At 38.5% G+C, this 13640-nt stretch overlaps 1 protein-coding gene across 2 annotated transcripts in view; it reads right to left on the reverse strand.

The window, feature by feature from the left end:
- Positions 1-13640, reverse strand: part of cntn4 (contactin 4) — a 215764-nt gene that overhangs the window by 83527 nt on the left and 118597 nt on the right. For both annotated transcript variants that reach the window (XM_080891754.1, XM_080891753.1), the window contains exons 6-8: positions 9573-9776; positions 5629-5731; positions 3292-3476 (exon numbers count right to left, since the gene is read on the reverse strand). In XM_080891754.1, the coding sequence (XP_080747880.1) occupies positions 3292-3476; positions 5629-5731; positions 9573-9776 (492 nt within the window). The remainder of the gene's footprint in view (positions 1-3291; positions 3477-5628; positions 5732-9572; positions 9777-13640) is intronic.

Genomic DNA, 13640 nt, shown 5'->3' on the forward strand with positions numbered 1-13640 from the left:
GTGAAAATGCTCTCAGAGAGCTATGTTTAAACAAATACCTGCAAAGGTCAATGAACTGATGTCATTTTGTAAAGAAGAGTGGACCAAAATTCCTCTAAACGGTGTGAGAGCCTGACAAAGTCATGCTGCTACAAACTATTGGAGCACTGGGATACTTATTTTTCATAGAATTGCAGAGACCAATGTTTAACCTCTGGTAACAATTTATGTAATGGTATAAAACCAGAACTTTAAAAAAAAGTCAGAAATTGGGTACAGGGTTCCCCTTCATTTAAAATTTAGATCTTTTATATTTACTTATTCATGCACTTCTAACACACGTCTTCAGACTGCAGGAATAATGCGGCGCACAAGGAGAAAAACCACCACGCAGCTGATACACATGATGGATACAGAATGAAACTTGTCAGAATGGATTACATGCTTTTCATCTGACTTAAATATTCAGTATAGCCTTAAAACCTAAGAGTAAAATTATTTTTAACCTTATTTCTTTTTGTATTTGGCAGAACACGGACTGTCTTTGGATACTGTACCATAAAATCTAAGAGAAACAGTGCAAATATGTACCCTTTACTCTTTCAGAAAATGTATTTACCTTTTTGACCTCTCAAAAGGTACACATAGGCACCTGGACACAGATTCTTCCTGTAGGAACATAAATTGACTTTTACTAGAATTCTTTTATCTAACAGTGTGGCTACACAAATAATACTCTAAATTCTTTCTTTCTTTCTTTCTTTCTTTCTTTCTTTCTTTCTTTCTTTCTTTCTTTCTTTCTTTCTTTCTTTCTTTCTTTCTTTCTTTCTTTCTTTCTTTCCTCTCTCCCTAAGTTTCAGTCCCTCTTTGATAACTTCAGAGAAGTTTGAGGGGAAAAAGGACAAAAGCATGATTAAGCATACAGAAAGATGGATATATATTCTTTGCAAATATATAAATCCTTCGGGGTTATGTGCTGTAAAAGTTTTCCCCTTTCCATACTGTTTTTCTTTTCTTTTTTTTTTTGGGGGGGGGGGGGGGGGGGATATTTGTCACACTTACATGTTTCCGATCAGCAAACAAACTTTAATTTCAGTCAAAATAACCGGAGTAAATATAAAAGTTTTTAAATGGTGTTTTCATTCATTAAGGGAAAAAAGCTGCCCAAACCTACCTGGTCCTGTGTGAAAAATTAATTACCCTCAAAATCCAATAACTGACTGTGCAACTTTTGTGATGACTCACAATAAGTCTTTTGGCCCCGTCTTCTTTGTAAAACCGCTTTAATTCAGCCACCGAAGAAAGGTTTTTGAGCAGAAATTGACTGTTTAAGTTAATCCCAAAAGATCTCAATTAGATTTAAGTCTGGACTTTGACTAGGCCACTCTAGTTTTTTTTAAAGGCATTCAGAGGTTCAACTTGCATTCAACTTGCTGGTGTGTTTCAGGTCATTGTCCTGCTAAATAACCCAAGTGCTTTTGAGCTTCAGGAAATGAATTGATTCTCTGGTAGAGAGCAGAATTCATGGTTCCATTAATTACAGCTAGTCTTCCAGGTCCTGAAGCACCAACGACTCTACCACCACCATATTTGACTTTTGGTATGATGTTCTTTCTATGAAACGCTGTGGTAGTTTTACACCAGGTGTAATTTGCGAAAACCTTTCAGGATCATTGAGATGTTTTTGGCAAATCTGAGGCAAGACTTTGTGTTCTTTTGGGTCAGCGGTGGTTTCGCCTTGACACCTCCTGGATGAATCAATGAGCTCTTGGGGTAATTTTGGTTGGTCGGCCAATCCTGTTGAAGGTTTTCTCGATTTGTGGATAATGGCTCTCGCTGTGGTTCACTGAAGTTCCAAAGCCTTAAAAATGGCTTCGGAAACCTTTCCAGACTGAAACAACAGTCTTTGTTTCTCATCTGTTCTTTTACTCAGTGATCTGAAACATGTAAGAGTGACAAATATGCGCCAAAATAATAAATCAAGATCTCCACATTTATCATTTTGCCAAAAATAAAAAGCAGCAAAAAACCTTTAAAATGTTGAGATGCGTGTGTTACTTGCAGATAGTGTTTCTCACAGTGGGTGTTTAATTTTGGAATTAAATAGTCTTTGGTAATCTCTACTTCTACTATCTGAACTCAGTGGGTGTGGCATCAACTGTGACACTGTCAGCAACAATGACTGAAATCTCCTAACCCAGATGCTGCTGTGCAGATTAAGGCCCTGACATATGTGCCACTGGTCTATGTATAGTACATTTAACAGCTTTGATCTCCCGTCAAGTTGGACGTGAATCACGATGCCATCTGGTGGAAACCCAATACGAGGCTCACCAACAAGGTCGTATCCAAGGGCTCAGCCTCATCTACATCACCCTTTAATCTGGATCAAAATATTAGAGGCATCATGGCTGATGGCCTTTAACCCTCCTGCCATCCTTTAAAAAACTCACACCCATCACCCTAGGGACCATTCTCAGCCACGCCATAAAAAGACCATATATCCATATTTTATTCCACTTTAAATTAGCCAACCTTGTAAAACTACTTCTCCCTGAAATATTCATGTAAAGTTTTAATTATATTTTCGTTGTTTTAACCCTTCAAATCCCAGTGTTATTACATGAGCGCCCTGTGTTATAAGCCCCAAAAACCAAAAAACGAAACTAAATATTTCCACAAAAAACCAGTTGAAGTAATATGTGATTGTCATTATAAGTAGGCCTTTAGATGGACCAAAGATTGGCACCAACATACATTTTGACCTGCCATTATTTTTTTTGCATTTTTTTTGCAATTTAAAAATTAAAACTTCAAGGCCCTGAGTCTTCATTGACATCCAAGAAAAGAAGAAAAAATAAAATCATATGATGATAATTTGGGGTTGAAAAATAGCGTTTATAATGGAAGTCAATGGGCAGAAAATGGTCCCCAGGGTGATGGGTGTGGGGATTTCTGCTGCTCAGCCATTTTAGGCTGATTTAAGGAATTCACACTGGAATATTAACATTGACAGGTAAAAACTATCCTGTGGCAAGTTTGGTTATATTCCACTGAACACAGTGGAAATGGCAGCCATTTAACACATAGCAGTGGCACAAAAAGGTCCCAAGAAGGCAGGAAGGTTAATCATTTTGATGTGCCGTTAAAACAAACCTCTTTCCTCGCGCATGCCACGCCGAGCCTCTGCTGATCGCCGCAGCCGGCTTTGCGAGAAAAAGTTGTGTCTGCTTTTGCTGCCTTTCAGTCTGAGCAGGTCTGACAGATGTGGTGCACGGTGGTCAAATATTCATGCACGACTGGATCACCTACCGTAGAAAGAGAGCTTTCCTTTCACTGTGTTCATTCCCCTGGAGTTTTCAGCCACACACTCGTACGTGCCGGCATCCTCCTGCTGGAAATATGGGATTTCCAGCACGCCGCTGGCCTTTCTCATGTCCACTTTCCTAGGGAATGGCACATTGTCGACTCTCCTCCAGCTTATAGAAGGTGCTGGGCTGTGAAGAGAGGTAAATGTGTTTTTGAAGCTGGTAGGGTGACACAAGAGACAAAAATGTTTATATGCATTTACCTTTATTGGAAATGATAAAGCAGAATTAGAGTATGAGCTGCCAGAATGTAGAAAGCGTGTATACCAATTATCTGCAAGAAAATTTTTAAAAAGTATTCTTTTTATAAGTAAAACCATCACTGAGTCATACTTCACTCTTTCAGTAATTTTCAAGACTGGTGGATGTTGTGCTCGAATAAACCTTGAATTGAAATCTATAAGATCCAAGCTTCAAGAGGAGACTCTGCGAACTATGGATCAAATTCAGATGGCTTACCCTGTAAATGTCCTGCACCATAATTTTCATAAAGAACATGATGGCGTTCAAATCATCTAGCTAAGCAGATTGCATATATTAGTATCTGTTATGTGGAAAGGTGTCTTGTATACATGAAGCATTAGGTTTACACTGATCTGATATTTGGATTGTAAATTGATGTGATACTGGATACTGACAAACTTAAATTGTGTGTTGTTCTGTGAATACACCAGGCATCAGCAGTAGTGCGCTGATTGCGCTGTTTGAAGGTGCCGCACCAAAGCTACGTTTGTTTGCAAAAGATGACGACTAAAACGTTTGATGATGAGTCACCGTCGTCCTCTCCCTCTCCTTTCTCGCACGCTTTATGATTTAACAGTTGCTGAGAAACTTTTATTGCAGACGAGCTCCTCTGGTCCACTCCATGTATGTGAGGAGATGCACACAATAAAACCGAGAGCAGGGAAGCTTTGCTGATGATAAATGGCAAAGACTCCTACACTGAGATAAAATAAGTGCATTAGGTGAATGAACTAAATAAAATGTAACCTTGATGCCTTTGTTATATTCTATGGTACAAAAAATATCAATTTGAATATAGAAACTGCATCTACTCTAGTCTACTGTTTCTTGCAGAAACGTCTTCATAGCCTTGCTCATTTGCCTTCACATGCATATGAACTTGGTGACATCCTATTCCTAATCCGTAGAGTTTAATACGATATCAACCCACCCTCTGCAGCTATAACCGCTTCAACCCTTCTGGGAAGGCTTTCCACGAGGTTTACGAGTGTGTTTATGGGAATATTTGAACATTATTCAGAAGCACATTTGTGAGGTAGGACGGTAATGTTGGACAAGAAGGCCTGGCTTGCAGTCTCCACTCTAATACATGCCAAAGGTGTTCTATTGGGTTGAGGTCAGGACTCTGTGCAGGCCAGTCAAGATCTTCCACACCAAGTTTACTAATCCATCTCTTTATGGACCTTGCTTTGTGCACTGGTGCAAAGTCGTGTTGGAACAGGAAGGGACCATCCCCAAACTATGCCCACTATTTGGCTGAGCAGAGTATAGCCTTGTACACTTCATAATTCATCCAGCTACTTTGTTTGTTACACCAATCCAAACTAGAGACCCAGTTCTATTGGCAGCCATACATGCTAATACTATAACACTGCTTCTACTTTGTTAATTTGGCTACTTCTAAAATTTTGAAAACCTGTCTGATAGGTTGGTTTGATTTGATTTGATTTGATTTTTTTCAGCCTAATAATGGCGTCCCTCAACATCAGTCACTATCAGTCAACTGTGTAAATACTGAACTGAAAGTGGGGGACTGTGAATAAAAAATGCTGTAATTCATAAGCAGTGAATGCAAATAATTTGAATTAAAGTTAAAAAGTTAATCAACATCTTGACTGTTTGAACTGAAATCTACTGTGGTGGATAAAGAGGCAAAACTGGAGACAAAAAAACAACAACAAATATGGCAATTAATGGTGATTCTGAATGAAAGTTTAATGTGGGGATTTCATTCTCTGTGGATGTGAAGCTGCAAAAATAACCTAGCACCACAGAGTTTAGTGTAACTGTTCAGCACTTTTTTACTTTAGCCGTGTGTTTTGTGCTTCAGTACACTGTGTTACAAAGCTGTATATTTCAGCTGAAGATCCTTACACCACAACACTCTCGAATTTGTCAGATGTGCAGCCAGGCTTGAAACATACCAGGATTGTAGTGAAATGGCAAAGCACACGTTATGAAAACGTAACATTTTCTCACAACATATTTCTTTTAAATGGTCGTGAGCATGCTGAGCCTGTACTAAAAGTGAGCTTACTTTCCCAGGGCGAAGCATTCAAGTTTTACAGTGGATCCTTTGGCAACATGAACAAGCTCTGGAAACTGAACTTCAATCTTTGGCTCGTATTCACCCATAACACCTGAAAGAGAAATGCAAATGAGTGTTAGTGCAAAGAAAGATTTTTTTTATTCAAGTTTAACAAGTCAGGCAAAAGAAGTTACAAAATACAGCGTTGTGGTTTCTTCTGTTGCTACCCAAAAGCTGAAAACATTTCTGTGTGCAGCATTATTTTTTTTACTTCCATGCTGAGCAGCAGACACCAGCACTGCTCTCAGCATTGTCACAGGATGCCCTCCCGTTGAAAGTAATGAGAAGAAAAAGCAAAAAACATATTCTCTCCATGTGGACATGCGACACGCTGATGTTCAACTGACAAAACCCAAAAAAGAAAACAACAACAACAAAAAGACTGAGAATTCATAGACGGTTTGAGCTTTTACATCCAGATGAGTTTCACCTCGTTGTAGCGCTAACAGCTATGAACCAGAAAATGGGCCCATAAAATCCCCCTGGGTGCTGCCACTGTGTCTACAAAGCTTCCTGTTGGTGAAGCAGCTCTGGTGGATTATAATATTGCTGCTGTGCATGCTAAAAATCTCTGGATAGGCAGAGAAGAAGACAGAATGTGGATTTTCTGCTGTTCTAGCTTTGGTATAGATGTATTTGAGACTCGTGTCTTACATCCATAGGAAAGAAAAGCACCTCTGAATTTTATTCATTTCCCTTAAAACGACACTGAGGTAAATTACATCAATGAATTTGCTACTTGGCGTGCTGTCATTTCGAAATGCCGTTTCTAAGGTACTGTCATCCACCAATGTAACAACAGGTTTTTCCCCCTTTGCTGCAATTCAGGGCTGTGTTGCACAAATAGCTCTAGAGATGTAGGAAACAGGCCAATTTCATCTCGTTGATTTGGTGAGGCATGTGTTATCAGGATGGCTCCCTGAGTGACTGTGAAAGCTCATTCAGATCCTTATCACAACTGTCACTGAAACTTAACCACAGCACTATCACCCATATTAAAGCAGACAGGAGGAAGTGGACGGGTAATTGTCTCATACCATAACCTTTTGTAGGGGACACATATTTAATGTGCCAACCTGAACCCCCCCACACCCCACCCGCACCCACATCCCCTACCTGAGCTCCACTTCATGACGATGAGGTCGAGCTGACTCCTGATATGTTGGTGTTGCTGCTGTGCTGAACTAATGTTGTAATGAAAAAAGTGCAGAAGCAGAGAATGAAAGTGCTTTGGAATCTCTGCTGGACTCACCACTGACCAACTAGCTTAGCCGTCTTCTTGATATTAGATTTAGTTTCATCAACTTTTTTTAGTCCGACAGACGATAATAAGATAATATGTAAAAAAACATTTTGTGTTTATTTGCGACTTCTATTAAATTAGTGTGTATACTCACAAACACTGGATAAAATAGCAAAATTGCAGGTAAAAGTAATTTTATATTTATGAATGTAAAAATTGCATCTTCGGGGAAATGTCTTTATTAAATCATTCAAAATGTTTATCTTTTGAGTTTATTTGTGTTTGTTTATGCATAAAAACATTATTCCCTTTAAATGTTTTCAAACTCAATACACTGATATACTGGACTTATTCATAGAAAATTCTACTTAAAACCATCAAGGTTATAACAGTTAATTAAAAACTGAAAAACTCAAACTAGGTGAGGAAAACATTTTAGTTAAAAAAAGATGAAAACTAACTGGAATACATGTCCTTCAATGAAACAAAAATAAAGCGAGTGTGTCTTTGCTTTCAGTCTTTGTTAGTTTGGTTGAACTTGTCAGTTCCGGTTTGGAAAGGCTGTTTCTGTTCCTGGAGACTGGGACGTCTGCACGGCATGAAGCCTTGTGTCTACATTGTGAACTTACTATAAACATATTACATCTTAATGCAATAAATACTTCATGTTATATAAAAAAGTTATGGTCCTGTCGTTTTGAACCCTATGTTTTAGACTTTGAATTCAGGGTTATTATTAAATTCTCTGTTTGATGATGTTTTCTAGCGTTTGCTGTTTAGAGTTTCTTTACTTCTGTAACTGTCAGTTTCATATTTAGCTTTAGTTTTCCTTTGTCTTGGCTTCTATTTATTATTTCATTTTATATCCAGTTCATCGTCTCATTCAGTGTTTAGTTTTTAGTTGTTGTTACATTGTTGTTACATTCTATCCTGTTTTTTCCCCCAGTGTAGATTTCATACCAGCTGCATCATTCATTTAGTTTAGCCTAGCCTCCCAAATGTCTCGTTGTAATTTTTTGTGAAGCTTCATCTCTGTCTCATGTTACTTCCTGTTTAATGTTGATGGTCATTTCAGTTTTACTTCCTCATTAATTATTATCTAATTTAGTTCAGCTGTGTCTAGTTTCCCAGGTGTCTCCGCTCTGCCACAGTCATATATATAGTTGCTGTCTTCCTTTGTCGTTGTCAAGTTCTCTGTTAAACCTGTGCTGTTTTCTCTGTTTGCTATTCCTAATATGCAACCGTTTAAGATACTTTGACTTCATACAGAGCCTGAATAAAGGTTTGGTTTTTATTCATGAAGTTCTGTATCAAGAGTTTGATTTTGGTTCTTTTTGGCACCTCATGCTAAAAATAAATGAACACTTAAACTAAGCATTTTTTCAAATGATTAAAACAAAATCGAAATATTGGAAATCAACCTTAGAAACAATCTGAAACTAAGTTTCAAACATAAACTTAAAACAATATTAATATTAACACATATTAATATTCATGACCAGTGGTCATTAATGTAAATCAAAGCAAGCCTTTATTTCTAATCATAGGTTATTATAACTGAGTTAAACATTAACATTAAAGCTAGTATAGCATGTAAGTCATGTAAAAAAAGCTTAAAGTGTGCGTTGTGATTAGAAGTGATTCTGCCTACTTAAATGTCGTTTTTTTTATTACATCAAATCATCTATCATTATTGGGAAGATTATATTAAATGTCCTTTATGACATTCTCATATTTTTCAGCATTACTTAAGAATATGGAACATGCTTCTGGGATAGAAGCCTACAATTAGATTACTTGCTGAGAATGACCTTTCATCTGAAGTGGCTTGATAAGGCCAGCCTTAAGCATTAGGTCCACATGTAAAAGGACAGGCTGAAATTAGCAGAGGAGGAGTTAATTAACCTTTGAATTTCATTCGTGTTCTTTGAAACAAAGTTTTTTGGGAGGTACCAACAGTAGCCATGTTGGCTTGCTACTATGGGTATGACCTGTACAAATTCTAAAGAGCGCTGCACTAAATCAGCCAAGTGATTCTGGCTTTCCTGTTGTATCAAAGAAACTGCCGTTTTGTTTTGTTTTTATAACAAAGGACCACAGAAATAGAAATCTGTTATCAAACCAAACATTCAAGAAAAACACTAATGGTTTGTCTTTGTAGAACACGAGATGTTTCATGATTATTTCCTATTGCATTTACAATGTGCACTTAGTATGCATATGCATGCAACACTGCAAAATCACAGTTTTGGGGGATGTAGTGTTAAACTGCAATAATTTGTCAGCATTGAAATAAACCCTGCTTTGCTCCAAAGGTTGAGTAATAGACTGAGACCCAGCAGAATGATGAAGCACACAGCACATACTTTAGGAAATGAAGTAAATCAGTGACTACATACTGCCCAATATTGCCTTTAACTAATTTAATTATATGTAATTTTTCCAAAACATTCCATGCATAAATAAACCTTTAATTTTATATATATTTTAGTTACATTTTACTCAAATGACTGTTCTGATGTTTGAGGGTGAAGAATCATTTTTGAGTGTACCCCAACAGTCTATAAATTCTATCACAAAACAGTAAAACCTTTTTGTCGCACTAACCAGTGTTCTTATATGCTGTTAACTGGCATAAGTGTGAGCTCACCATCACTGCGGAGCACAAGTGGAGTGGGCGGGCCCTGGACACGGGTCTTGGTGACGGTGTTGGTCACCACACAAGTGTAGTTGCCAACATCTGAGGGCTCCACTTTAGCAATGTACAGATTCCCTGTCTCCTGGGAGATGAAGCGACGCGTATCCTGCTTCACAAATGTCGGGTACTCATTGAAGATCCAGGAAAATACCAGATCTGTGGATAAGGATATAAAAAAATATATTTAAATGCAGGAAGGGCTCATGAAAAGGGTAAAGGGAACTGAGATTTTTATGGGTGATGTGGCTGCGGTGTGAAATAAGCTTGAGACCACCTCTGGGGAGTGAAAACGGTGACTAAGTTGTATCATGCTAAGGTGAAAATTGATAACAGGATCCGTGAGAGGTTGAAAACAAATGTAATTATCCGGATTCACTTTAATGACCATTTTTCATGTTGATTAGGTCTGAATATGCAAATAGGGATTTGGGAGATGGGGTTTGTGTTGTCATGAATAATTACTGCTCCCTAGGCACCCTACTAGAATTCACAAAGGAGTTTCCAACAAAGATGGCAAAAAAGTAGATAGGGACAATAATAAGCAGAAAATGAAAAGAAATGATAAAAAACAAAAAACAAAATAAAAACCCAAACAAACAAAAAAAGGTAAAAAAAAAAACCTCTTTAGTCCAGATAAACCAGGCAACTGCCTTCAAGAAACTTCAGTCCAACTGGAAGGATTGTACCAAGAAGAAATACTCTGAAAGCCAGGAAACTTTGCATTTAGCATTCAACAATTTCTCTAAACATAAGTTTAGGAATTCCAGTTATTATCACTTCCAGGAAGTGTATCCATAAATGACAAATGCCTGTGATTGAACGGTGAGAAACCATTTTGACCAGTTTGTGTTATACTGTGATGATCAAGTTTTCCTTTAGTGAAGGAAGTGCAAGCTAAAAATAGTTAAACTACTACTTTAATCACATTTAGTGTTAGCAGCAGTGCTAACTGCTAAACACATTTCAAGATCAAAATGAATCGATTATAGGCTTTTGTCTCCTTCAAAAAACCCTTAAAGCAACACGCTTCTCTGTCTATTTATATATACACACACACATTCTCATTTTGCTATCTTAGTGAGGACATCTAATTGGCATAACGCTTTCTCTAGCTGCTTACCCTAACCATTATAACCCTGACATTAAAACCACATTTTGAGCCTCAAAAATTCCTTCAAACTCGTGATGTGCGTCCCCACAAGTACAGTAGAATGCCAATTTCTGGTCCTCACAAGGATGCCTAAACAGGTACACACACACACAGACACATATACACGCACACACACATACACACACACGCACACACGCGTGCGCACACACACACACACACACACACTGCATACATGTGGGAGCCAGTCAAGTGCAGCAGTACCTCATGGTAAGAGCTTACACCCGGGTCACAAAATCACAAAGCTAACCAAGAATCAAAACACTGCAATCATCTTAAACCCCAACTCAAACCATATTGATTCAGTCAGCAACATTTCACTTCTCTTTGTTCCAAGCAAACAAAGACTTTGTCAGCACAGACACTGTGTTACAAACACAACTATGATGCAAAAGGTTTTAAATAAGCATGTAGGTGTCAGCTGCTCCCTGCAACGCCATGCTGGAGGTTTTGAAGATAAGTGAGGCACACATTTCCAGGTCATGAGATCCAAGAGTTTGCCAGCAAATAATTGCTTATAACAATACCAAGGATTACTTTGAGTAGTTAGCTTTGAGTCCATTCATATGAGCCAGCCTTAAATTCACAGACATCAAAGCTGCTTGTTTCTACACAACCTTTTGAGCAGCCGCTGAGAAAGGGGTGAAACTGAAGCTCACTGTAATGAGACTTATCTTACCGTTAAAAAGCCAGATCAAGACAAAGGACTTTACTTCAGGCACTTATCTGCTTCATTAGGCCTCTGATTTGACATTATGGGAAGTTTTAAAGAAAGAGAAATATTAGAAAAAGCAATGGTCTAGACAAGTGTTGAGGAGTTATTAAAAATGATAATAATTACTCCTAATAATAATTAATGGCTGGATGTCACAGTAGATTAAATTAAGTAATTGTGAGACTCCAGCAACCTGGTCAATAATCTAATTTAGTGCGAAACGGTGCTTAAATTGAGACAAATGCTCAGCAGAAAACATGTAAACAACAAGTATTTTAGGAACAAAACCCAGCATATACACTGTGGTCACTCCTACTGGGACCGTAATTCATCCACTGACATCATCTCTACTGCTGGTTTCACAGAGAAACCAGACACGCAATTAGAAATGAACACGGAGTGTTGCTATGGCATCTAAGATGAGCCCGAGCAGTAAACGTACCCCATACGCGAGCAGTTTGTCACAAACAGCGTTTCCCAAAGCCTCTATTTATCTTTCAGCAGCGATTTGAATGAATATAGAATCTATCGGTATCAGTGGGTGAGGTGATCACTTTACAACTTTAGTCACTTTATTGATGTCAGCTCATCAAATCTGAATGTTGTGACATAATCTGCTATTGTGGCGTTCTGCAGTCAGCATTACTGACAGCCATGAACTATTCTCCTGCTGCGCTTAATCAAACTCCACCACTTGTTAACGGACTGGCAATTAAGCAAAACACCCTTAGAGGAACCCTTCCCTTCACCTCCTCTAGCTGCTTGGCAATTTATCACAGCAGGTCTGCATACTCCTGCTGGCTGTAAGGAGCAGGTACTGTACCGATCAGTGCCATTTGAGGCTTGGGCTCTGGCCACTGTGTGCACGCAGAGCCGAGCACAGACCGATGACACAGCGGAGATCCGTGGGGACGAGGGACACTTCAAGGCAGGATAAGGCATGTTGTTTGTGTTTGTTTCCTCTCCAGTGCTTTTGGACTATGGCTGCACCTGCTCTCGCTCTATGTTTAAAACCCATATGACTACATGGCACAACATGAGCCGGAAAATACCGCAGAGAGCACAGACATAATGAGATGTCTCACACAGCTGGCCGAACGGTCCTCACACAATCTTCCAGGGCATTGATTTTATGGGTTACACAACACTGATATAAAAACAGGACATCTTCAAGACAAATTGTTGAAGAAATCCAGCTGCTCTGCAGAATTGCTATTACTGCCATGCTAAAAATATTCAGACTGCAGCTTTTACACAAGAACTGACTTGTTTTAGATTTCAATTTGAAAAGTGATGTTGAAAACACTATTTCAAAGCTGAATCATTAAGAAAGTTTAATGTTGAAAAGAATTATTTCTACAAGAGCTCAGTTTGGTATGTCAAAGAAAAAAGAAACTAAATTTAACTTCCAAAACATGATCCACGGAGAGGGGATTGCAGAAGTCCCAAAAGAGTTTTTTGTGGTTCCCCTCTGGGTTAAAGATCACTTTGCATGAGTCACAATGAATAAAGCTGCTTCGCTCACACAAAGAGATCCAGGAGCAGCTTCAAAGGACAGGCCTCACTGAATATTCAAAGAGCGAAGAAGACGAGGACGTCAAACATGCCCGTCTCTTTGCACAGATTTGCTATTATGGAAAGACGGAGCACGAAGACAAAGACGGTGGGCAGTAATCACCCAGCAGGTCTATCATTCTTTATGATGAGCTGAAAGAAAACTACTTCATCAAGTTGTGGCATTATGGATGGACAGTTAGACTGCGCTGTGTGAGTATATCAGCAGATATGCTTCAGAGAAGGTGGTTTCATAAAGATAAGCACATAAAATGCATATGCTCTAAAAATTCTGCACCAGAATGCAGCATAAATATATCAACAATACTAAAAGTGCATTTTCTATTCAATTGTGATTAAGAGATTTAATAAAGTAGTAGCTGTGTCATCTACACTGACTGATTCTGCTGGAGGTTTCTTCCTGTTAAAAGGTGTTTTTCCTTCCTACTATCGCCAAGCACGTGCTCATAGGGGGTGCGCGAATTGTTGGGGATTTCTCTGTATTACTGTAGGTCTTTATCTTTCCCATGTATGGCAGGATGCCTTGATGCAACTGTTATTGTGATTTGGTGCCATATAAATT

The sequence above is a fragment of the Rhamphochromis sp. 'chilingali' genome (assembly GCF_963969265.1).
Source record: "Rhamphochromis sp. 'chilingali' genome assembly, chromosome: 9".
Classification (NCBI taxonomy): Eukaryota; Metazoa; Chordata; class Actinopteri; order Cichliformes; family Cichlidae; genus Rhamphochromis; species Rhamphochromis sp. 'chilingali'.